Source organism: Sturnira hondurensis, unplaced genomic scaffold (assembly GCF_014824575.4).
Source record: "Sturnira hondurensis isolate 20B ecotype Veracruz unplaced genomic scaffold, ASM1482457v3 Scaffold0003681, whole genome shotgun sequence".
Classification (NCBI taxonomy): Eukaryota; Metazoa; Chordata; class Mammalia; order Chiroptera; family Phyllostomidae; genus Sturnira; species Sturnira hondurensis.
Window position 1 is genome coordinate 717,528 of NW_028076312.1, and position 27,872 is coordinate 745,399.

At 38.3% G+C, this 27,872-nt stretch overlaps 1 protein-coding gene across 1 annotated transcript in view; it reads right to left on the minus strand.

Moving 5' to 3' along the window:
* SPAG16 (sperm associated antigen 16) overlaps positions 1 to 27,872 on the minus strand; it is a 750,884-nt gene that overhangs the window by 413,173 nt on the left and 309,839 nt on the right. Inside the window, exon 11 of the mRNA XM_037042002.1 lies at positions 3,790 to 3,933. Coding sequence (XP_036897897.1) covers positions 3,790 to 3,933 — 144 coding nt within the window. The remainder of the gene's footprint in view (positions 1 to 3,789; positions 3,934 to 27,872) is intronic.

Here is a 27,872-nt window from a genome sequence, read left to right on the forward strand (position 1 = left end):
TAAAAATCAAATTACATAATTTTAAGTTTCAGGAAGTGTAAATTTCAAGACTGTTTAAGATATAAGCATTATATAAATATATACTATATGCATATATTATATAAATATTATATATGCTATATATATAAAGTATGTTGCATGTATATGGTTTTCATTGTTGATTTACATACCTTAAACATAAAATGAGGTCTGATTTTTAAACTTTTTCAGAATTGATTTCAAATTGATGGTTGTCAGAGGGGAGGGCGTTAGGGGACTAGGTTAAGAAGGTTAAGGAATTAAAAAATAAAAAACGGTAATATAAAATGGTCACAGGGATGTAAAGTACAGCATAGGCAATGTGTCAATAATACTGTAAGAATTCTTTATGGTATCAGGAGAGTACTGGAAATTTCAGGGGGATCACTTAGTAAATATGAGCTCTGTCTGGAAAAAGTCCAGCCATTGTTAATATAACAAGAATGGTTTGCTCAATATCAGCATAACCTGGCAGCCAAGGAGAGTGGACATGTGTGAACAATGACGACTTCACTGTATTAGTCAGTGGGGGCCCTAGGTGCCATTAAATGAGCACGTTTACTGTGTGGCCATCACATTCAAAATGACTGAGAGAGTAGAGCAATGAATCTGCATCAAATTTTGTGTTAAGCTTGAATATTCCTCTGCAGAATCTATTCAGATGATTGAGTAGGCATTCGAGGATGAGGCATTGAGTGCCGTGCAAATAAGAGTGTGGCACAAATGCTCCAAAGATGGTCGAGAATCTGTCAAGAGCGAGTGATCCTTCACAATGAGCAGAATACGTGAGAATGTTGAATGTGTACGGACTCCAATCAACGAAGATCAGAGACTGACAGTGCAAGAACTAGAAGCTGAGCTGGGGATTCCAAAAACTACTGTGTCTGAGATTTTGATGCTAGATTTTGGCATGAAACATGCCATGGCAAAATTTGTTCCACAGTTTTTGCCACTAGAGCAGAAGGAACATCATGCTCCAGTTGCTAATGACTTGACTTGGTTCAAACCACTACCAATGAACCAGATTTCCACTGGAAGGTCATAACCAGAGATGAATGGTGGGTCTGCAGCTATGATCCAGGAATGAGGGCCCAGTTGTCTCAATGGAAGCCACCTAGTTCTCCATGCCCAAAGAAGGTGCAGCCAACTCCTAGCAAGATCAAGACCATATTAACTGTGTTTTTTGAATGGGAAGGTGTTGTCCATCACGAGTACACCCCTCCTGGCCAAACAATTCATAAGGAGTGCTACCTCAATGTTCTTCACTGGTTGAGAGATGTGATATGACAAATATGGCCACAGCTATAAACAGCTGGTGACTGGCAGCTTCATCAGGACAATATGCCCACTCATGCATCACGTCGAACACAGAGAGTTTGATGAAACATCAAATCACCCAGGGGACTCCATCCCCTAAAGCCCATGTTTGGTGCCCAGTGATTTCTGGCTTTTCCCCAAACTAAAATTACCTTTGAAAGGGAAGATATTTCAGACCATCAATGAGATTCAGGAAAATACAACAGGGCCCAAAATTGATGGCAATTGGGAGAACTGTGTGAGGTCCCAAGGTACCTACTTTGAAGGAGATGGGGGTTTCCTTATCTTATGTACAGTGTTTCTTGTATCTGGTATCTTTTTCAATAGATGTCTCTGTTTTTCATATTACATGGCTAGATACCTCCTGGACAGACCTCATATATGATTGTCTAAACACTATGTTATACAACTGAAACTAAACAAAATAATAATGAATGCAAACTGTAATTTAAAAAACATAATTTTAAAAAGATGATCTCTACTTAAATTTTTTTAAAAAGAATTTTTTATTATTTTGATAATCATTCCTGTTCATTAATTCTACAAAAGAATATTTCCTGTTGAATATTACTCATTTAAAAACACTTATGACACATGGATATGAACTAAAGCAGGGGAATGTGGGTGGGAGGGGGTGTGCAGGGTGGAGGAGAATGAAGGGGGCAATGGGACAACTGGAATAGCATAATCAATAAAATATATATTTTTTAAAAAAGACTTTCAGGGACTAAACTTCTACCAGAAGGCAAGCACAAAACCAGTATAAATAAATAAATAAATAGATAGATAGATAAATAAATAAGCACTTATGGTTAAATGTATTTTCTCTCATGTATGAAAAGAGAGCAAACACTGTAACTACATTTTACTCAAATTCTGCCAAAAACAGTACTGAATGTAAATTTATATTATGAATGAATAATGATATATTTCACCTCATTTTAATTGCAGTAATTGAGTGGGGAAATGGGAAGACCTGTTAAAAGAACCCTGTGCTGGTCAAGCACTAATGAGGAAATATCTGAGTCACTGGCTGCCATGGTAACCGTGCATCATAGAAATCTGATTAGCATGCCCAGCAGCTACATACGTGATAGGCTATACTTCTAATTGTGTTGTCTCTGCTTGCAAGATGGGTTTTGTGTTCCTAAAACATGAGAGGTGGCATGGCTCTGTTTCTCTATGCACCTGATATGGAATGCACTACGTGTTCAAAAATTAAATTCAAACATCTAGCACTAAAGGTAAATTACACTTTGAGAAATTTTTCAAAAAATGAGTTCTCTGACAAATTCCTGAAAAACTCAGCTTCTTCATATCTATCTAATTTCATTGACATCATATCAAGAAAAAATGTTTTTAAAAAAGAGTTTGGTAGAAACATGAAAATAAATCAATGAGAGTCTTCTTCAGAATAAAATTTCCTAATGGACTGGTTTAGAAACTGCACCAAAACTGAGTCTCCGGGAGTAATAAGACCAGAGAATGTACTGGTGTCAGATGCAAGCATGTTTACAGATGCTGGGTGTCGTGATGGACAAGAGAAGGCATCGGATTGGGCAGAAGTTGACCACAAGCAACTGTGGGCAGAAGTTTTCAGTGCATCTCTGCGTTTAGTAATATTTTTTCTTTTGTGTCCTTGGCCTTTACAGTACAAAAATTCAATGAATTGTTAAAAATTACAGAACTCCATGCTTTCAGTTCTACTTTGTTCTCTTTAATATCTTGAGTGTCACTGAATCTGTAACAAAATTGATCACTGCCTTCTGATTCTTTTTTTGCCAGATAACTTAATTCTAAGTGAAAAACCTGCAAGATTAGGTGAGGCAAAGTAAACACTAGCATACATTAGAGTAGAAGTCCGGGTGTCTTGTCAGAGCTTGTGAGTACAAGAAGCATTAATAACACTTCTTCTGGGAACCTTTTTACTCTTGTTAAATGCATCAGCACCTGGACTAAGTTTTACAGGTTCCAAATACCAAAAGCAATCAATCTGAAGTCAATATAATGAACGCCAAAGGAGCATTTATCTACACTTTTCTAAATTCAGTAAGGGTGTGACGTTGCAGAGAAAAAAAATAGTGTCATCAAAACCAGCAAAGCATGAAGTCTAACATATACAAAGTAGTACTAGAGCTCTATTGGATTGTGTGTTTGAAATTTGCTAAGAGGGTAGTCTTATGTTAAGTATTTTAATGATGGTGATAATAATAACAAATCAAGTGGATGGCAGGAAACTATTGGAGATGACAGAAACATTTATGATACACAGTGCTGATGTTTTCAAGGACGTATACCTATCCCCCAACTCATCAAGTTGCATATATTAAGTAGGTACAGTTTGTGTCTGTTGTTCCTATTTCAATTTGAAAAAGGCAGGTTAGTGAAGAAGCAGAATCTACAAGTGCATTCCTTAGAGAGAAGAGGCTGGATCAGGGGTTCATGAGCACTGACCTGGGATGCAAGCAGCACTTGGAAAGCCAGTCGGTGTGGCCAGTTCCTGTGACTAGCACTTTGCCTTTGGAGATCTCCATCGCCTTCCAGAGGCGGTCCTCACTACAGGAGATGAGGACGTCTTTGTCGGGGTGCATGATGATGCTGCACAGGGAGAGAGGAGAGAGAGAGTGATGGGGGGTATAACAGAGAATGCTTTCACACTGTGAATAAATGAAGTGGCAGTGGTGGGCCATTCCTGGGGTGCTGGAGCTCAGACGAACCAGATCTTTGTCCTGGCTACGGCTCCAACTCTAATTGCTTTCTGATAACTGTCAATCTGATTAACTTCACTGGACTGCAGGTTCCTTATGTGTCAAGTGAAACATTTGGTTTAAGTAATTTCTTGTGTCTAATTCTAATCTGAAAACAGTAATTCTGGGTTTTTTTTTAGGAGGAGAAAGCGATGCCAATGATAATTTGATATTAGGATAGCTGGACCAGTAACCATGTTTATTATTAAGAAAATCAAAATTCTTCTCAGATTATAGCATCTCTTAAATCAGGCATTACCATCTAAAAGATCATGAATCATAGCCACCATCATAGCCCTGTAACAAACACTATAAATGAAAGATTAACTCCATGGCCTACTATCTACACAAAACAAAGGAGCTCAAATTCAGTGCTAATATGCCACTTAAATTGGCTCAGTCAATGCACAGTACACAAATTATGGTAATGAATTCAGGATGCATAAGGCAATTCCCACTCTACAAAGGCATATAGGGAAATAAGAGAGAAGTATGCAAAATGATGATTAACACATTAAGCAGTATTATTTGAACCGGGCTATGATCATTGGGGTTATTTAAATATTGTAGCTAACCCATTCCAAAATCAAGAGTCTAGAAGGTTTGTGCCCATTATTTTATCTATGGCAATGCTTTAATCTTATTTATATAGAATTTCAGCTATGCCTTGCAATGTAATGGAACAAAGGTGCCCAAGGTTAAGTACCATCAAAACACCAGCCTAAATACAACTGACAAATGTTCGATTTCAACATAGCCATCTCAAAGCTAAGGCATAATGTTTTTACTTGCCCAAATAGTGAAGAAAAACAATGACTTAAAAATAAAAACTATATATTCATTTCTCTCAAAGTACTCTCTCCGAATGGCCTTATTCCTTTCTTCCTCAATATAGATGTTAGGAAATTCAATTCTCAAAGAAATAATGGTCTCAGTCCATCCCTACACGGGTAGCTCCAGGGCTTACATGAGATTAAGCTTACTTCCTTTCCTTGCGTTAGACCTATACCATTTTGGAAATCTGAGGTCAATCAGTGTTGCAAACATTCAACTCACAGGCATGTACCACTATGAGCAGAGCCTTCTTTCTAGTGAAACAATGTTTCATTTTTCTCCAGCACTTCTCTGCTCAAAATAAACACCGTGGAAGGGACATTTTTCATTTTGCAATTCATCATAATGTTGGTTTGTGACTTTCAGAAGGCCAATTCAGGGAAGAAATTTATTACAGCTCAAACTGGGTAGAGGTTGCATTTATAGAACTTAATTAGAACAAAAATATGATGAGAGGTAAAAAAAAATGTCAGGCTGAAATGGATTCTACATTCAAATACACATAAGAAGGCAGACCAAATCCTTGAAGCTACTGAACATGATGTATATGGGCTCACAGCTTTCCTGGCAGACACTTGCGCACTTGAGTAGATGATAAATTACTCTCTTTAAGTGAAGATAACTAAATCATTGACATCTTTACGAACTTTGAAAGATAAGTTTCCCAAATGACTCTTGGGAGGAGAGCTATTTGTAGGCATTAAGGAAAAAATATAACCCCCAATCCATTGGTGGCTAATCAGTTTTAGAAGTGTTTTCCCAGACTCTCATCTTCTCTGCTCTGGAGCTTCCTCTACCCCAACTGCACCGCCTACGTCCCCAGCACACACTGATCACACTCTCTCGCGTCTTTGCCCACACTTTCCTTTTCTAATGTGCCTTCACTTTATACACTTCCTTCATAAATGTTTTTTCCTAATCATTCTGCACAAATTTCAGCCAAATGCTGATAATTCTATTTTTTAAATAATGCGTTTTACTTCACCCATAAAATGTCTTTAAATGAACAGAAATATTTCCAGCATGTATCAGAAGGGGCTTACTACTTCACGACGATCAGCCAACACACCTGTGTTACTGACTTGGTCGTTAAATAAGTGCCCCGGCAGAGGCTGGGTCACAGCGATGAAGACCCTCCATCAAGATTAGACTCCCAACTCAGGTCACTCCATGTGGGAGATGATCAAGATGGAGAACATGGGGGCCAGAAATGGTTCCCCAGATACAGAAGTTCAACGTCATTATCAAGTCCATAATGTGGTACTGGTGTCTGAAGTCTTCCCCCTCATCCTTGGCAATTTCTGGCGACGATATCCAATATTGGTTGAAAATTTTACGTGCACCAGAACTTGTGCTAAGTGCTTCTGATTTTCACAAGGTGAATGAATGCTCATGAGAGGAGGGTGCATGGCTGTTTTGTTTGCCGCATCCTTTCTGTACACTCACCCCCAGCTAGACTGGCACATAGCTACTCAACAAATGCGTGTCCAATATCTGATCAAGGGATTGACTTGGGCACTGTCAGTTGTGTGATGTCACAACAAAGGGAACAGAGGTTGAGATATGTAAGTTGCTCCTGTTCTCATTTGGTAATGGACAGAGGCTGACTGAATTCAGGACACTTTGATTTTGAGGCTCATGATTTTAGTTACTTCTCCTTAGCACCAATCTTTCACAGTTTGTTATTTATATGTGTGTTATAAACATCAAAAATATTATAGAAATTGAAGATAATTGCTATCATTCCCAATAAGTAACTGCTTATGTTGTTTAGGGGTGTCCAACCTTTTGGCGTCTCTGGGCCCTACTAGAAAGAGAAGAGTTGTCTTGGGCCACACGTTAAATACACAAACATTAATGAAAACCCATGGGCAGACAAAAGGTTTTAAGTAAATTTACGATTTTGTGTTGGGCTGCATTCATAGCCATCCTGGGCTGCATGTGGTCCATGGACCATGGGTTGGACTCCTCTTTAACTTAAACACTGGGTTAAAGAAACCATCTGGGAATTGTCAGTGTGCAGACTGGAGTTGTGCGCCACCTGACGTGACAGTCTCAGAGGGAGGAGAAGACCCTGCCCTTCACAGGCACGAGTTCTCCGGTGCTGCAGGACAACCCGGGTGGCAGCGCCCCACCACCTTCCTGTCAGCATCAGGATTCTGTGCGATGTACGGCATTCTGCACCTGATAAGGTGTTTAATTTGTTTTCCTGTGCTAAAATTATGAGCCTTGTCATGAAAGGCAAGGACCTACAACCAAGATTACTCTGTCCAATGAAGCTTCCCTATAGAATGGATGGGCACATAAAGTGCTTCCCAGATAAGGTCAGGTTAAAGGAGTTCATCATCACCAAGCCCTTATAATATGCAATGTTAAAGGGACTTATCTAAAAAAGAAGATGATCAAAAATGTGAACAGTAAAATGACAACAATCTCACAATTATCAACAAATGAACCTAAAAGAAAAGAAAAAACAATGAAAACAAAAACTAGACAAACATCTAGAACAGGAACAGAATCAGATAAATGGACATCACATGGAGGGCGTTCAGTGGGAGGGGAAAAGGAGGAATAGCGGGGAAAGGTACAGGGAAGAAGCAGCATAACTAGTAGGCATAAAATAGATGGCGAGAAGTTAAAAATGGGATAGGAAACAGAGGACTCAAAGAACTAATATGTACAACCATGGACATGAACTAAAGCGGGGATGCTGGAGGGCTGGGGGGCAGGGTGGGGGGGATAAAGAGGGGAAAATTGGGACAACTGTCATAGCATAATCAATAAAAACACTTAAAAATAAAATAAAATAAAATCATGAGCCTTGCTTTGTACTTCAAGTTGTCAGAGAGCATTGCCTTTTTACCCATTTATTTTATAAAGCCCACTATAAATAATAGTTGTGGAGAATATTTAAAATGGACTGATAATCTTCCTAGAAAACTGAGTTCTCAACTGTTACCATTCTACTTATCTCTGAATCAGTCTTTTGAATAACCCGAAGAAAAAGAGAAATAACTACCACTCCACAGGAATCAGGTCTTTATCCTAAGATCACATACATTAACTCCAAAAATTACAGACAAAATACCATAAATCAATTGCATATTTAATGGCCCTAACACCCTATGAGTTAAGTCTGCTATTACCCCACTGTGCAGATGGGGCACACAGAGGTTAAGTGATTGGCTCAAGGTCATGAATTTAGGAAGTGGCAGACCCAGGGCATAAATTCCGATGGACTGAGCCCAGAGTCCATGTCTCTCCGTAGAGTGAGCTCAGAACCTTGGCTGCCTTATCTTTTCAAGATGATATGAGGAGCAAGGGCTAAGCCAAATGTTGTCTTATTTCTGTCTAGGAGATTTATTGAGATGCATCTTGAAGATTCTAAAAAACCGAACTTATTCTTCTCTCATTTTCTAATGATGTATGAGAGGTTATAACTACTGTCACTTGTTAGTTTCTATTGGGTAGGCGCTGGCTAGTTTCAGAGTGCTGGAGGGATGGATCAAAGACGATTGAGAAAGGAGTACTTATGCTCTAAAGCAGAGGTTGGCAAACGTTTTCTGTAAAGGCCCGGATGGTAAAATTAGGGGTCACGTGGTCTCTGTCATGACTATTCGAATCTGCCATTGTAGCCTGAAAGCAGCAATAGACAAAATAGAAACAAAATGGACAAGGCTGTGTCCTGGTACAACTTCATGTATAAAAAAGCAGGTGGTGGGCCAGGTTTGGCCTTTGGGCCTGAGTTTTTCCTACAGCCTGTTTTAAATCCTGTGCGAGGCACGGAGTAGACTAGTATTTTAAGAGTGTGGACTCAAGTATTTACTTGCTGGGCATCCTTTGCCAGCGGGTCCTCATCTGAAAAATGGGAAGACTACAGTGTTGATCTCCAAGGTTTGTCCCAAGAATGAAATACCTTAGTACATAAAAGGACTTGCAACAGAGATGTACATATAGTAAAAAATCAGTGCACATTGTCATAGTAGAGAGACAAGGCCTCCGATGCTCGCCTGCTGAGATTTGAATACTAGCTTCCCACTTATTCTTATTAGCTGATTACATTATACAAACTCTCAGCCTCAGTTTCCTTATTTATGAAAAGGAGGGAATAATAAAACTGATCATTGGGATGTGGTAAGGATAAAATAAGTGCATCTACATAAAGTGGTTGGAACAACATCTGAACATGGTTAGCTCTCCATAAAAGGGAGTAGCTATTAACATTAATCAACACGATTGTACTTCATTGTAACTGGCCCTTCAAATAGTTAACCTCTGTAAGCCACACATGCCTCTTTTAGAGATCATGGGCAGCAAGTCGGCACTTAAAACTGTAGGTACTTAGAGCTAAATTATGTTCCCACGTGGTTTTGATAAATCCTGGACTCTGCCAGTCTCGATTTGATGTTGAATAATCCTTTGACTGAATTGTTGCCCTCATCTATAATACTTTCACAAGCTACCATAAAGGATTTGTGTGGGTGTGTTCGTGAGAGAGTGTTCAGGAATGCATTCGGAGGGACAGTGGGCAGTGTGCACACACTGACACCTACCCCTGCCTTCACACCCACAACTGCTCCGAAGGAGCCACGGGCCACCAGAAGGCCACTGCTCGCCAGGCCTGGGCCACTGAAATGAAGACAGTGCGGTGCGTCTCCTCAAGCTTGGTCCTCAAACGGCCCACAGGATGACTTTGCACAGAATGACTTTCTGTGGCTACATCTCTGGTAACCACAGAATGACTTTCACTCTCAGAGATGTCTCCCTGAAGTTGTAATTAATCAGAATAATGAGCTCCTACTTAATATCTCCCTGGCACCTGCCCTAAGTGCCACAGAGTCATTTTCCTTTACACTTTGAATATAAGCTTTCCGCTTCCCTTTAACTTACTATTAATTATAATTATAAGGTTCAGAGACAAAGGCCCTGTCACCTCGTTCCCACTTAATAAGCTTGTGACTGGGGTGAAAATAGTACAGAAAACATCTTAAGGATTCAAAGGAAGAAAATGTGGGTGAACGCTAGTTCTGCTTCTTGATCAAGTCGTATCCTGATGAAGTATCCATAAAATGTTGTGTTAAACAGTATACCAGGTGTGTTACATAAAATATCATGTCCCTGCAGAGATGTTCTCTCTTTTATAATTGGGCGCCTTCCCTGTGCCAGACCCCCTGATCTGTACTTCCAAAGCTCTCCTTTGTACTTGAGGCTGCTCTTTCCAGGAGCGGCATTACACGAGACTATTTTGGAGAGAAGGTGTGTAGGTGTGTGGGGAACACTATTAATTATCAGTAAAGTCGAAGACATAAGCACCACCGTTAGACTTTTCAAAGAGAAGAATATGAATCCAAAAAAAGATTGTCACCAGAAAGACTAATTAGATACTCCTGTCTTCGCTTCAGGTTTTTCAGCATTGTGAATGTTTCCTCCACTTCACTTCGCAGGCTCTCATTATTTCCAGCACAGAAGATGCACAGTGAGCTGAAAATATATCCACATCCAAATGTATGCCCTGTGGACATTTGGTGACCACTTATGTACTCTTAATGACAGCCCACACTCGCACAGGACATCTCCAGTTTACCAGGACAAATATACTCATGTTGTCACTGGGCTCATAATGTCATGTTATATTTGGAAATGCATCAGGATTTGTTTCAACAAACACAGATCAAGAGCCTAGGACACATTCTGTGAAATGGTCAGAGGCGTCCCTTTCAGGAAGCTTCTGTACAAATGGCAGCAACAAGCAGCAACATTGATATAAACAAAATAACCCAGCTGTACGAAAACTGTAAAGTGATACGACAGTGCTTTGGCAAGAGTGTTATACTCAGTGGAGAGTCGGGGGGCCCCCACTGAGGATGTGGCATTCTAGCGGAGATCAGAACGGTGAGCAGAAAGAAGCATCCTGCTTCCAGGGGCGGACGGTCAAGCTCACCTGACTGCACGTGCCAAAGTGCTGAGGCTGAGCGGGGTTGGTGTGTTCGAGGGACAGAAGGGGCCAGGGTGCCTGCAGAGAGCAGGCAGGGAGGGCTGTGTTTAGGATGAATGAGGAGCAGAAGCAAGCCAAGGACAAGATCACAGAGGGCCTCCTGGGCTGAGAATAGAAGACTGGACTTTATCCTAAGATCACTGAATGGTTTTAAGTAGGAGAATGCTCTACGATGGATAATTATTTAAAAGCTCTCTCTAGCCGCTGTGTGGAAAATGAGAAAATTGGAGGCAAGAGGGAGAAAAAGGACACTAATTAGGAGTAAACAGTATTAAGCTAAGAATAATGGCTTTAAGATCCATTTAACATACAGCTCCTCATTAGATATGACAGATATCATTTTAGCTTAATAGCATTTTCACCATTACTTTCAGGAAGAGTCAACTCACAGTTGTTCTCACCAATAAAAAATATTAAATAATTAAGCGTGCTTTAAAAAATCGCAGCGTACAACTGGGACAAAAGTCAGAAGCAAGTGCATGCACAAAATTAAATAATTAGAAATTGTCAAAATAAGATATCAGGTTTCATTTGTTTTCATAAGTCAGTTAAGAAAATGTGAAAACACATTTTAATACTTTCTGGTACTTTCAGTTAAAAAACTGTGATATTGTAGATTTTAAGGAGGATTTATATTGTCCAGATCTGGAAAAGTGGCACCTTCCTTTCATTTTCACTGAATAGGTGGGATATTTTCACCCCTTTGTGGTGTATTTACTAATAATACTCTGGATATAGCCATAAAGGCTAATTTCTCCTTATTTTTCCAGTCCAAACTGATGTTCTTCCAGCCTTGGATGTTGGAATAAACACCCACCTCCCCGATACTCTCCCCACCCACTGCCTTTCTACCTCCCTGGTGGTGCTAATCCCAGCAACCAATAAGGTAGGAAGCAGCCCTAACTGGGTCCCTGCTCTTGCTCTTCTGTGGGGAGACGCCTCATGCAGTAACTTAGATAACAGGTATTGTGAATCGAAAAAGACTATTTATTTGCCCTGGCTGGTGTGGCTCAGTGGATTGAGTGTGGGCCTCTGAACCAAAGGATCGAGGTTTGATTCCCAGTCAGGACACATGCCTGGGTTGCAGGCCAATTCCCAGCAGGGGACACACGGGAGGCAACCATACATTGAGGTTTCTCACCCTTTCTCCTTCCCTTCCCCTCTGAAGATAAATAAATAAAATCTTAAAAGAAAAAAAGACTATTTATTAAAAGAGCAAATTCACACACAATAGGTAACATCACGACAATCATCCATATTATCATTTTACAGACTCAGTTCAAATCCTTCTTAACAAGATATAAATTGTTTGGTCTTTCTTGCACCATGCAAAGAAGCAGATCCACACAACTTTCCAAAAATTTATGATTTATTCTCAAATTAGGTAGCACAAACATATACTTTTAAACTAAAGCTTTAGCTTAACTCCAAAGGTAATCAGTTCTCTTGGAACTGATTATTCAGGTTGGATAAAGTCAAATTTTAGCTATTATTAATTAAATCATCCATTTATAAATAATGGTAATGGCATTTTTTGTTACCTCTTCTATATACTAGTGTAAACGCTCCATTGAAATTTGTAAATTTGTATTTTTTTAAGATTTTATTTATTTATCTTTAGAGGGGAAAGGAAGGAGAGAGGGGGAGAAACATCAATGTGTGGTTGCCTCTCGTGAGTTCCCTACTGGGAACTGGCCTGTAACCCAGGCATGTGCCCTGACAGGGAATCAAACCGCTATCTAGTTCGCAGGCCTGTGCTCAATCCACTGAGCTACACCAGCCAGGGCTTGTAAGTTTGTATTTTTAATATAGAAACTTCCTCAACTTCACATACAAACATAGAGATTGTCTACCAACACTCCACTCAAATATCAGTGATCAGAAGCTAACACATATGCAAATATGCAACCTAACAATCTCCCAAATGCAGCTACACAGCTGGGTACCTGTTTCGGGAGGTGGGGAAAGATCCACTTCTGTGAATGCACACGCCAGGTCATTTCCCAGTTATCTTTACATGCCATTTCTTAACAGTGGGGGACCAGTGGAGTAGAGATCATTTAAGTTTATTCTGTTTCTGTTTGCTCACATTAAAAAAATGGTGATATCACTGATTTTGTATCCTTCAATTCATTGAGTAAAGATCATTTAAGTTTATTCTGTTTCTGTTTCCTCACATTAAAAAATTGTGATATCACTGATTTTGTATCCTTTAATTCATTCTTCTGTTATTTACTGCATTTAAAAAAAATAGAAAAAGACATTCCTAGTCTGAACAATATCATATCTCCTGAGGTTGTTGAACTTTCTAACGGGTGAAAGACTATTTGAGATACAGATTCAGCTCAATAAAATGATCAACTCCAAAGCCTGGACCAGGCAGGCCCCACTCTTCTGGGGAGTGGAATGAGGAAGATCAGCCAAACAAGTTAACTACTTTCAGATTTATGAAACTATCTCCTGGAACTTTCCTGGTACCTTAGCAGCTAAACATTTTATGCTACATAGTTTTACACACATTGAGCTCCATGTTAGGAAATTGCTGTAGTTCTTTACGGTTTAACAAGTTTGGAAAGTTACATTACACATTTATATTCTTAAGAAATCCATTTCAATAAAAAGTTTATTTGGTTATTTCATGTTTCAGCAATTTACAAGAATTCTGCATAGTGATGAATATAAAAATGTTCCATGTCACATCTCCTCCGTGTATCAGTGACACAGAGCGGATGCTGTTTTAGGCTTAAGTCCAACCACCCCCTGGTAAGAACTCCATCATAAAAACCTCTTTCCAGGAGGGTATTTAGAAATATAACCAACATATCATCTCAGAATAACTGCAAGTATTAATATTTAAGATACGGAATCGAGGTCAACCGGCATGTTGTAGCACAGAATTCTGTCTAACCTTGGCCGGATTTAAGGGAAACCACTAAACCAATGTGATGATTGTGATAAGGTTTGACTTCTGACAACTATTTTTGGTACCTATGTGACAGATCAATTAGAAAACCAAAATTAAGTATAAGTTCAACATTTTCTAAAAAGTAGCTTTTTCCTTTTTATTGAATTTATTGGTGTGATACTGGCTAACCAAATTATACAGGTTTCAGGTGCACAATTCTACAGCACAGTATGTGCTCTCTATCGTGTGGTTCACAGCCCCAAGTCCAGTCTCCCTCCATCACCATTTATCCCCCCATTACACCCTCCCTCTCCCAGGCTGTTGTCTGTGTCCTTGAGTTTTTTCTCTTATTTTTTTTGCTCTATCCCTCCACACACCCCGCCCCCTCTCCCACCAGGGAGCTGTCAGCCTGGTCTTTATTTATGAGTCTGTCTCTATTTTGTTTGTTAGTTCATTTTGTTCATTAGATTCCATATATTAGTGAAATGCTATGTTACTTGTCTTTCTCTGACAGGCGTATTTCACTTGGCCTAATGTTCTCTCCATGCTGTCGTAAAAGGTAAGATTTCCTTCTAAAAAACTAAGCTTTGGAATTTAAGAGAAGCATATTGAAATCATCATGTTATCAAAATCACCTTGAGTCTCAATTTGCACATTAAAACGTGCTAAGACAATGAGTTCACATCATCACGCCTCGGTTGTACAATGCAGTCCCAACAGGAGCACGTATCTTTCATGTGATGCTTTATTATCTACCCTGAGTTCTGCAAAATTCAGTGGGAGAAATAAAAGGCATGCGCCATTCTCGACACTTTCAAGTACAGAGCTTAATCAACCCTCCTCTTATAAATAACTCACATCATTTTCCTGTGTTGCAGTGTTTAATATCTACAGCACAGATGCCTCCGGAAATTCCTCAAGGCGTCCCCCATACCACGTGGCTCTGCCTGCGGTCGCTCTTTGCATTAGGCGCGTGTTTATGATGTAATGAAGAGCACACACGTGGTTTATGATGTAATGAAGAGCACACATCCCTGCAAGGGTGACCAGGAGAGGCGGTGTGCAGCGTCTACAAACCCGTTCCCTTGTTTGTTTCAACACCCGCAGTTCCCCTCCTCCTCCCTTCACTTCACTGGTGTAGGAATAAGAACGCACAGGAATCTCCCGTTCTCTGAGCTTTGGTACCCTGTTTTATCTCTTCTCCATATACAGCTTCAATGGCCTGGACACTTCCACCTGACTTAGTAACTTCATTTATTTCATTTGAACTCTACTTGGTATTTTCCCATCCTCTTATTCCACAGATCGGCTGCTCCTCCTAGTCTCTCACCCACATCAACATTGCTGGTGCACTAAAGCAACGTTCGAACTGGGACAAAAGGACCACACGGCAGATAGTTGTGGGAACTACTTATTTCGCTCATTTTGGGCGAACTTAAGCACTGACAATTCTGAACACAATGTTGCAGATGTATGAATAAAAATCATTCTCATTCTAGAACATTTTTTGCCAAAAGGAAATTATTTTGTTGTAACATAAATACGTTATTAGTTTGACAAAAATAGAAAGGATTTCAGATGTCATGATCCTACACACACATACACACATACAAGCATGCTAAAACTTACAACGCGTTCTCCCCGCGTTTCCAGTACTAACCTGGCGCCACACAGTTACAACGGCATTATGGACCGCATTCCTTATGCTGTGCTTTGCATCCCCCATTGGTATTCCGGCACTGGCTCCATTAGTATTTTGTAATTACCAATTTGTACTTCTTAATCCTTCACCTCTTTCACCAATTTTTCATTTATTTCTCTCCTGAAATTAGTTTAATTCTATATACTACAGAAAAATATCAGCTTCAGAGACAACTGCTGTTTTCTCAACTGCCAGTTTCTGTACTCAACCCCTCTGCAGGGTAACTTTGTAGCAGTTTTCCCAGCTCTGAACGTAGGCCTTGCCCTGTGAATTCCATCGGCCAGGAGATGCTAGGAAATGCCGCACACTTCAGAGGCTCCAAGAGTGTTTTCTTAATTTAGGTTTTCCTTCACTTTTGCCCTCTGTTGTTGCCATGAGATGGGATGTACCTTCCCTACCCTGGCATCACCAGGGACGCGTGAACCAGTGCCAGCTTTGTCCTGAGTTTCACCACATACCAAAATGAGCTCACCCTCACAGTGAGAGTTCAGTTAAGACCACAGGAACCCCCACCCAGCCCAGCTTCAAACAGCGGGCTTGCCTAAGTAACTACCTCTGGTGTCTGAGCATTAAATACTCATTTTACGTAGCACTGAGGGTTTGTGGATTTTTATACATAATAAATATTTTTAAAAAGCTAACTGACACATACACATTACTATATAAGACTTTGTATCCTTTGAGATACTGCTTTTTCAGAATCAGGAAAATGTTCTGTTCACATTTTCCCCATTTACTGCTGTTGAAATAAAATGCTCTTGTTATGTATTACTTTGAAATTGTCATTAAATTTTATGCACCTATGTTTAGAATCTATTAGGTATCAAGAATCAAATAAAATATTAAGAATTTTAAAACATTTTCCCACATGCACTTGTTTTTAAGACAGTTTGCACAAGAGAAAGTGTTTATAAGCCACCATGTAACTCAGCATTTTGAGACACACTCACTGGACGTGAACAGAGGGACTGTCCATTTGGCTATGTACCATGTTATAAGTGCATTGTGGAAAAACATTTATTTCCAGATTCACTTTCCAATGCTACTTTATATTTTGGGGCTCCGTTGCTATGTAGATGAAATTATTTTATTATCCTGTGGTAACCTTTTCAAAAACATTTACTACTTATGACATTGCTTCCTTTAATTAGTAAAGATAATAAAAAACCTGCTATAGCTTTAAATGGTTAAAAATAATTTTTAAAAAACTATGTTTCTTAGAGCCTCAATTTTATCCATAATCATCTAGTATTTTTGACTATTTACTCTAATTTTAAGATTTTACTAATCAATAAAATAAGGATATTATAAGATATCTTTTCTGTGTTATTGAAATTGTAAGCAGAGGCATTTAATTTTTGTCTTCTGAAAACAGATAAATATTATTAATATTTTATAAAATAATATATTTTTAAAATTTATTTTCTTCAACTTAATAATATTTTACCTGTTCGAGATTTCAAAACATTATGCTGTAAGTCCTGACAGGCTTGTTAGAAAGATGACTAAAATCAGTATTTTTATTCCTTCTATCAAGTATAGTTCCTCTTTATCAATGATAACAATTTCCCTCTAATTTTGTTTTTTTCTCTTTGACTTCATCTTTTCCATCAGCTCTTTGAAGATTAATTAAACAGAGACAGGTCTCTTGCATTAGACATTCCTCTCACCCAGCTTTTTCCATCCATTCATTCAGGTTCATTTGGTCATGCTACTGAGTTGCGGGAAATGTCAAGAGAAGTAGCAAATCTCTGTGCAAAATGAGTGCTCCCTCTGTTCTGGTCCTCTGTTCTCTGACAGCAATTAGAAGGCAACCAGCTCCTTGACCTTTAGTTTGAGCTTCCTTAGCTCCAATATCACTGCCACACATACAGCCTGCTGTTCTGAACTACGAACACTCCACAACTTTAACGAATGGCTCTAAAACAATTAAGATTATTATTATTTTCACACATTATAATGATTATAATGATAAAAGACTATCACAAGGCCTTGTGTTTTTTTTGAGGGATTTCCTTTAAAGGCAGCAACCCTGGCCTCCCTCCACCCCATGGCTCACTCCTGAGATGCAGGAAGAAACTTATCTGCTCGGCTGTACTTCATCTTTGGAGTAAAGCCAGGGATTTGGGATGCTCAGCTACTTCTACCTCCTGTCTCTTCTCTGGTTCAGCCTGCCCGCAGTAAGTACACTTTCAGGTTTTCTGTGTTGTGCATTACAGTGATAGGCTCCAGTGTGACAGGCCAAAAAATATTCAGTGTACCTGTGGTCCACGATGTTAGAATGCGTGCAAGAGGGGACTAGTGGAAAGCCCACTGTGGCAACATATGGAAATACCCTGCTAATATAGCTGTTATCAGTAAAAGCTAATATTTTACCTCCACCTTTCCGAGTTCAACATTTATCTCCCAATGGATACTTGACTTGATCAAGGAAAAAGTGATTATTTATTAGCTCTCTAAATTCCAGATCTCGAGAAAGAGACAAACAGTAGTGTTTGGAAGACTAAAATAACATGGCTTACATAATGCTGGGGCATTCTGAATTTGATCCTAGCAGCTGTGGTTAGCTCCTAATATTCCTTGAACTTTCAGGTTTGCAGACCTGTGGATGGTCTAATATGGACCAAATGCACGGATTGGTAAGCCCAGATTGTGGGCTTCTAAGTGATGAGTTTCATGAATCAATTTCTCAAACAATATACAACATTAAACTCTAAAATCATATTTTTCCCAGAAATTGCTTATAAAAGTAAGATTTCTTTAGATATATAAGACACAATGCTTTTCCTTTCCTAATTTTCTTAAGACTTTAATATAATATCTCCTACTTTGAACAAATCACCTGGGTTACCAACCTATACTTTGTTTCCTCATTTATAGAAAATGGATGTCAGGAAATGAAATCTAATATAAATTAAATCATATAACAAGCACTTACGAGAGCACCTGTTACATATTAGGTGCTCAATTAAATATGGGTTATTATTTTGTCATTATTCCTACACTTATAAATTGATTTGAAAATTTTAACTCACAGAAAAAAATTATGTTTCTACTTTTAAAGTATTTAATTGGTTTTAAGCATCTCTTTGATTTCTTTAATATCCGAATCCTTCAAAACTACTAAACAGTGTTATTCTATATATACTGTTTAACAGGGCCTAGAAAAACCCAAGAGCTCAAGTAGTTATCTCCTGGTGTTCAGTCTCTTTACGTCATTGGAAATATAAACTCTAATGGAAAGAAGTGATTGATGGGCCCTTTCTTCACACTAAACTACCCGAGAACTATCTCTATAGATTTCCTAAGTTGGGTTATAGGCAAAGGCTACAAAAGATCCACAACAATCTATCAGCACTTTTCTTTCTGCATGTAACACAGAATAGCTGGTTTTCCTCTCCTTCTCCCAACAATAATACACCATCTGTCTCTGTCACAGCTCATCATGAGAATCACTGATTTGAGCAGGACAATGGTCGAAACTGGTGATGTTCTTCTATATAAACATTTCTAATCATACTAGAGTTGCTTAGGAACTGTTTTTTAGAAAATTAGTTTTGCCTTTCAACTTTTTCTGGAAACACAGAAAACGTATGTGTTAAAATCAGGGAAATGTCTACTTATTCAATGAAAATTCATATACAAAAGGAGATAACATAATACACTAACAACTCATTTTTTAATGCACTGAAGTTCCACAATATCTAGTTTTACATGTTAACAAAATAAACTTTTGGCAAGCAATGCAATACACCTAATATATTCACCTCCTATCTTTAAGAATTTACTTCTTAGCAAACTTACCCAAGTGACAAGATATATGAAATGGAATTGAATGCTTACATACAAATTGTATACATGATTTTGGGGGGGTAAAAAATATAGACATTTTGTTTCTTACTATTAAATGAATCATAAAAAAAGTGAAACAAAAGACCAATAAATACAAAAAGTTGTGAGACTCCTGCCAAGGAAATAAATCACTTTCAAATTATACAAGATATACATACAATAATAATAATATTATTAAGTTTGTGGTCTCGTGCCTGTATTAGTAAACCCAACAGATGCTTCTCCATGTGAAAGAATTACATTTCATAAGATTCTAAAACTTTATAAACTCAGAAAAAATACATTTATAGCCTTCAGAACATTATTCAAAATCTGGAATTATTAATTCATGTGTTATATGGAGTATTACGATGCTCTTGTTTCATTAGCCTTAACAAAAAGATCACATGATACAGACCTATTTTACAAGACTATAAACATGAATAAGAGTGCTTCATTACAAATTTAAAAATCACTAAAAATATCTCTTCCCATTTTTTCCATTAAAGTATTCTTTGTTCCTTTCATGATAAAAAAAAACATATCTTAAAGCATGTAGAGACTGAGAAAAGTGAATTTCTTATACCTTAGATTTTGGTTATATAAATATTCATGACACTAAGCAAAAGCCCCAAAACAGTAATGTACAAAATTTTTTATGGGGCTTGAAGGACTAATAACGCCTGCTTTATCTGACACAACGAACATAGCTAATTACAGTCCACAAGAAAGAGTATTTTCTGTGTGTAAAAAACTGGTCTTCAATGACCAAATAAGCTGCCTTATATTTCATTAACTTAAAAATGTAACTTTACTTTATACTCGAGAAGTAATGAAACCTTAAAAACACCTCAAGAATTAAGTCAAAGCTGCAGGCACGAGAAGAATAATGTTAAACCACACAAAGTATTATTACAATGAAATGCTTTTCAAATTTTAAGTCCATTTTCATTAAAGTGATTATTTTACTCATTTTATTTCAGAGATTTCTTCAGAAAAAAATGGCATTCATCTATCCAGAAGGCAAATAGAAAGCAATTGAGCAGACCAAAGACCTAGAATGGCCTTGTGCCCCGTCAGCATCCCCCCAGGAGCAGAGAACAAACAGTCCTGCCAACCTGAGCCCCCCTTCGCCTGCCCTCTTATCCTCTTATCCACAAGGGTCATACTCAAGCAAGTTTTTAAGTTGGGGTGGAACAAAGCAAAAAGTCTCTCTCTTTGTCTCTCTGTCTGTCTGTCTTCCTCTCTCTCATCTTTTTTAGGGCAATCAATAAAAAAAAAATCCAGGCCACTAATGAAAAACTCCTTCCTTCACTGAAGGAATCAATAGAAATGTTACATACCTAGGCAAATTAGTTGGCAGTAGATGAACTTCACCAGAGCCATAAAGTTTATTTGAGGCCTTAGTGAAGGGTATGCTTTCAGACTGAGAAACTTTTCAGGACCTACTATGTGCTTGGGCCTCAGCACGTCTTTATTTATCTGTAATGACTATTATTACAGTGTCTAGTCCTAGTTTCCAGGGTTTTTCTATGAAACTACACTATTCTCTGATCTACAGACATGCTCAGGAATACAGACAGTGTCCCTTTCATTCTTATTGTTTTGCTTCTGCTGTCACTAAGCCTTAAGACACACAATAGCATATCCCACTTCCCACTGACCAATCCTAGCTCCATCTGAGACTTAAATACCCTGTTCCAAAGATAGCCTCTTCCCAGAAGCCCTTCTTGCTTTCCTCTGGTTTCCCTCTCCATATTTGACCCTCCAGAGTGTTTATTGTAGACATACACAGAGTTTATCTTACTCCGCCTTAAACTGATTAGTTTACATTCCTAAATTAGTGAACACTGACCAAGCTTTCTAAAAATTGAGGTAATATTCCAAAGTCAAACAATCACTGTTTTATTTCTCATTTACCTTTTAAATGACTTCTTCCCCCAAAGAAAGACAATCCAAGAGTTTGTCACAGACTGGAAAAAAAAATTTCCATTTTGACTTAGGTAGCCCAGTACCTCTTAAACAAGCAGCCTCACTCTCAGGCCTCTTGTCCAGTATTTAGCTAAGTAAACTGGGTAATACCCTCTGGCTGCTTTTGTCTGAGTGGTCAAGGTAATTGCTTCAATTCTTTTCTTCACTGAGTAATAAATGCCTGCCTATTATGGTTGTTATTAAAGCTTAGTGATTAAAAATATAAATTCCTTCTCTCCTAAGTTTCCTATCAATATTTTAATCTGCATTTATAATTTCTAAGTGTTAAGATTATCCAAATTCAGAAAAACAAAAATAGGTGCTCTCTCATAAATGGCTTGTTTAGAAGCTCTCAGGAAACCCCAGAGACACTGCAAAGCTGGAAGACAGAAAGCTTGTGGAGCATGTGGATTTCTCTTTAGGGGTATAGCCAATGTAAATGTTTTTTTTCCCCCTACATTCTCTCTTTCTCTTCCTTTTCATTATAGGAAGGGCCTCCCCCTCCCTACTCCCCTCTTCTTTTTCTTTCTGTAGCTGTTAGCAAGAAGTCATAAATTTCATTTGAAAAAAAAGATGTTTTAAGTGGTAGCTCATGAGAAAGTGGGTCATTTTCTGCTACAGGATTGTACTGTAGTGTAATCAACCCCTGGAATCTGGCGATGGATGGATGATAATGGCTGGACGCACGCCACACGCTGCACACATCAACTTTACCGCTGAGCAACAATAATGTCGCATTCTAGGTTGTGAAATATGTTCTCTCTTAAGGAAACTTGCAATACATAACAAAAAAAGATCTCATTTCAGAATTGTTGGTTTTGGCTAGATACTACATGTGAGAGAACTCACGAAATGTTTTAGCATTTTACAACAGTAAGTGTTAAGGATCCTTTATTTTAGACCATTTTTATGCCTACGATCTTGGTAAGAAAATTCTATTAAGATAGTGGACATTTCCTTAGGAACTATGAGTGGGAAAAAGATCATGAAAAATGGTTTATCATATATATGGAAAGCAAAAGAATACATTAATAACCATTAAAATCCTACATGATAAGTAGTTTCTTTTTTGAAATGAAGAATAAGAGCAGAAGACTCACCTAATAGCAAGTCTGGTAACCATTCCCCAAGTCTTTTTACAGAAGCACGAGGCAGCTCAGTGTTTTAAATAGGATGGCAGTTGAAGAATCGTGTTACCTAGAGCGGATTTAACCAATCCATCTTACAGATATCACTTACTAAAATGTGTACTTTTCAGTTTCTGAGGACTGGCTCCCCTAATCGTTCACAATGCCATTTCTCTTTCTTTTTTCACTATTTATTCTAGAAAGCTAAAATACTTGCCTATACTATCTTGATAGTACCGGTAACCATGTGGCACAGTCCTGATGCTCACTGAGAAATAGGCTGACGTTGTTGGGAATGGCAATTTCCCTAAAGGCAGGAACAAGAACCAAGCTTTTTGCCTTTTGCCTTTTGCCTTTTGCCCTTTGCGTTTTTATTTTCCTACCTGTTATGGATATGATACCTGAAAATACAATAACACATGAAGGATAACAGGAGGAAAAGAAGAGAAAAAGGAATCAGACTGCATGACAATTTTGTTAAGAGTCCGCTAACCCTACACTGCATGCATGATGTAAAGAAGTTCCTGTTTTTAGAAGTTCCACACACTAACCAATGGCGCCCCTGGAGCTCCGAAATGCCTGTTTTTAAATGAATGGTAGTTATTGGGCCTTCTGTCAGCTGAACACATCCTAATGTTCCATTTGGCACCGAAAACTGCATGGCTATAGAGTCAAAACCTAAAACGTGGAACTGCCCTAGTGAATAAGACACAATTGAATGACCCAATAATTTTAAACTTTGGTAATATGTTGGTGAAACATTTGTACAAGCTGAAAAATATGCTATATGCAGACCACATACTTGTCAATAGAACGCATCCATGGATACATACTTGTGCCCTTGGTATATTTTTTAAAATTACTAACTTTCAAGTCCAGAATGGCTGGATACTCAACATCCATATTCCACCACTTTTACACAGACAGTTAACACTACCAGGTAAGGAGGATGGGAGATGCTACTTCCAGGCCACCACAGACTCTCAAACTGGCAGACTCCAGTTAAATGGACTTAGCCTTTGGGCCCCTGGTGTTCTTCCTTCTTCCAGGAGCTGTGGCTTCTTCGGCGCCCTTGGACAGAGCTCCTTTCGGAGGAGCAAAAACTGCTCGCAGCCAGTCCCTAATGGGGGCTCAGACTACAGACACTATTCAAGGGTTGGAGATATCGGTGTTACTTCCTACTGCAGTAGGAACAAACCGCCACAAACTCCATGGCTTAACAAACATTCTCATGGTTCTGGGAGTCAGAAATTTGTAATGGTTTCACTGGGCTAAAATTAAAGTGTCTCCAGGACTGGCTCCTTCTGGAGGGTGCAGGGGACGCTATTCCCTTGCCCTCTCCAGCTTTAGAGGCCGCTGCATTCCTTGGTTCGTGATCCCTTCCTCCAACTCCAGGGCCAGCAGCACAGCCCCTCCAAACTTGCCTCTGACTCTGAGGCTTTTCACCATCACATCCCCCAAGACCCTCCCGCCTCCCTCTTTCTCGCTTGGGCTCACTCAGATAATCCAGAATAATCTCCCCACCTCAAGACCCTTACTCACATCTGCAAAATCCCTTTTGTCATATGAAGTAACCTTCCCAATTCCAGTGATTAGCACATGGGCATCTTTTCTTTTTTCCCTAAGATTTTATTGATTTATAGAGAGACAGGGAGGAAGGGAGAAAGAGAGGGAGAAAAACACTGATGTGCAAGAGAAATATAGATTGGGTGCTACCCGCATGCCCCCAACCAGGGGCCTGTGCCCTGACTGGGAATCGAACTGATGACCTTTTTGGTTCGCAGGCTGGCACTCAGTCCACTGAACCACAGTAACGAGAGGAGCACAGGAACATCTTTGAAGGGACATTATTCTGTTTACCTCGATGTTCTTTTTTACATGCAGCACAAACAATGATGAGAATGCTGGTGACTTAAACGTTGCTGTGAAAATAACCCGATGTTCTTAGCTGCAAGTAGTGACATTATACGGGCACCGTAAGGAAAAGTACGATTTAAAATCTATCAAACATGCTAAGAGGTAGAAGTGACTTTTGCATGTTTAGAAGCGTCCCTTGAATAAAACAGATACAGTTTGGCATAGTGGGGACTCAGCTGTGATTTTCATTTAGGAACAGCACAGAAGTTGTCAGGTTATATCAATAAAATTTATTCTTACATGTATTAGAACATAACCAAAATAACTCTCTTTATTCTTGATCTGAGTCTTATACATTAAATATACTCAAATTTTCTCTAGTTTAGTTCCCTAGCACAATACAAAATTATTATCTACAACAGTGATCCTCTGGGTAGATAATAAAGAACGTTGTATGGGCACATAAATATATTTCATGGTTCATTCCCTTAATATGGTATTCACAAAGTAGGGAAGCCACTAAGAATCTATTTGTATCTTTTCTCATCTTATAGAAGATGAGAAAAGAAAGGAATTGGTGGTGGCGAGAAGAGGAAGAGGCATGAAAACGAGGAGCCTCTGATAAAGATGAAAGGATCCGGGAGATCCTGGGGCTGATTCACAGAAAATAAATATATTTTTAGGGGGAGTTAATATCAACTTCTTCATTTCACAGAGATGAAGCACCATTGAGAAAATAAAAATATTAATATTCAGACAAAGTCTTATAATAAAACCAGAGTTGCTGGAAGGCACAGAGAAATTTTAAAAAGAGCCATTGGATAGCTGTTTGCCATCATAAAGGACTAATAAAATGTAACTCTGAAACAACACAATACCTAATATAAATGCAAAATAATAACAGCAAGCTTTTACACTCTATTATAATTGTCAAGTTAGATAAAAATACATTAATTAAAAATTTAGTAATAATTTTCTAATTTAGCCAGACCAAGAATTTCCACTAACCCATACGTCTCATGTTTAGTTAAGACAATTTTGGAAAAATTAGTTTTCCCTTTGGCTAATACACCGCTCGGGTATGCTTCTAAAGAGAAGAAAACGAAAGGAGTGATCATAGTACCCGATGGCTTCACAGCAGTTTTTTATTCTCTCAGACATGGAAAAAGGAAAAACACGCTAAGTGTTTAGTTTGCATTTGCTCTTAGAGATAAAATGAGTGCTACTAATTCATCGTATCCACTTAAACTTTTAGATGCTGTTGGTCTCCGATAACTAACAGATAATGTTATCATTAGTAATTCCATTTGCACTGAACTCAGTCCCCACAGAAAAATCTATTTATCAAAATACACAAACAATTACTTTCAGAGCATGAAGTAAAAATGGCTATAGGTTCGATGTTGCTTTATTTAAACCACAGAATAAATGGGATCTTCCAGAATGAACACCCCCCCCATTTTCATTCTGCTTCAAATGAGAAACCCTAACCTTCTAATATTAAAATAAAGTGCAAATGGATGAATTCACCTGGTTGCAGTTACTATTCTGAAAACTCCAAATTGGACAGTGTTCTTCCAACTAGAATGTAAAAAAATTGACAGGCCAAATTAGTACATTTTATAATCTTCAGAGGTTAAAATTTTAGGGGCTAGAGCTCCCATTATAGTGCCTCATTATGCAACTACAAATCTAAAAAAAAAATTTTAAAATTCAGTGTGCAACAAAATCTTTGAAAAATAAGGATTTTCATACATAATAAGTATTTTTAAAAAGCTAACTGACACATACACATTACTATATATGACTTTGTATCCTTTGAGATATTGCTTTTTCAGAATCAGGAAAATGTTCTGTTCACATTTTCCCCATTTACTGCTGTTGAAATAAAATGCTCTTGTTATGTATTACTTTGAAATTGTCATTAAATTTTATGCTCCTATGTTTAGAATCTATTAGGTATCAAGAATCAAATAAAATATTAAGAATTTTAAAACATTTTTCCACATGCACTTGTTTTTAAGACAGTTTGCGCAAGAGAAAGTGTTTATAAGCCACCATGTAACTCAGCATTTTGAGACACACTCACTGGACGTGAACAGAGGGACTGTTCAATATAAAAGTTGGGATACCCAACTTGTAGACACCATAACATGTTAGCATAGATTCTAGAAAATATATTTGAGAGGTAAATTTTATAATAATCTTTAGAATGAAAAGCAATGGTTTAAATAGTTCATGGGGTTCTCTAAGATCTATCCTACTAAAAACAATTATGAGACAAGCTGGCAGTGAGGGGCTGTAATTTAACATTATTGGATTATAAAATAGAATTTTGTGTGAATTACTTGGATTTTTGTCTTTCATAGAGAAAAAAATATGAAATAGTATGAAAAAAATTTCATACTATAAATGCAAAAACAGACATGAACACTACCTGGCACTGGAATTGGACATTTCTGGGTTCCGACCCTAGCTCAACACTAGTACCTACAATTTATTTAATATGGCTAAGCTTTGTTTCTGTGTCTAGATAAAATTTCTTTGAGCTTGGTTTTCTCCAGCTCCCACTAAATTTGAGTCTATAGAATCAGAGAAATAGAAACTGCCCAAACATTCTAGTACAAATCTAACAACCACCTAGAACCAGAAAGTCTGGTTGGAATTGGGGGCGTCAAATGTCTTCTGCAACAGGAGAGAGTGGCCAGGAAGAGGACCCAGGGTGGAAAGGAGCAGGGGTGTACTGCAGTCTACCTAACCATCTGCCCCTGCATCGGACCAAAGAATATAAACAAACTGTAAAACCGACCTGTGCTCCTGTCTGAAAAGCAGTTTCTGAAGGCAAATAGAATATGATGCCTTCTTTATATAAATATGTCTTTTCTACATTAGTTCAGATTCTGTAACTAAGAAGTCTGAAATACTAGAAGGGGGAAAAAGTAAAATACCTGTGACAGGTTTATCACAGGATACACACACACACACACACACACACACATATATACACACACACATGTAAGGGCATTTATATTGGGAGATGAGAGAAAAGTCTATAATTTTTCTTGTCATCTATTGGTTTAAATTTCTCAGAAACAAGCCATGTGGGTGGAAGATCCCATATTGGCCCAGCAGCACATGAAATGACATCTGAAGGGAGCAGGTCCAAGAACTGTTTACACCTCCTTCCTGCCCCTGCCCTCCAACAGTAAGTGAGAGAATCAGGTTATACCAGTGCACATGGAGAAAGAGAATTTAGTTCATAGAGTTCACATGCTCTGTATGTTAGAAACTAATCTGGTGGATCTCTCACCTTTACAAAATAAAGGGAAGCATCAATTGCAATAAGAGCAATACTAGCCTAAGATCGCTCAGAAATACTACAACAGAAAGGAAACAGTATTTGAGGTGAGAAAGGACATCTCTCTGGGACAGAGAGGGGGGATATGTTATCGGAATTAAAGTAATATTTAGGATACAAGAACGTTAAAAGTGTGATTTCTAGGAAGAAGAATTAAAATGCTATGGAGAAAGAATATATCAGGATGGGGAAAAAAATAAAGCAGCCTAA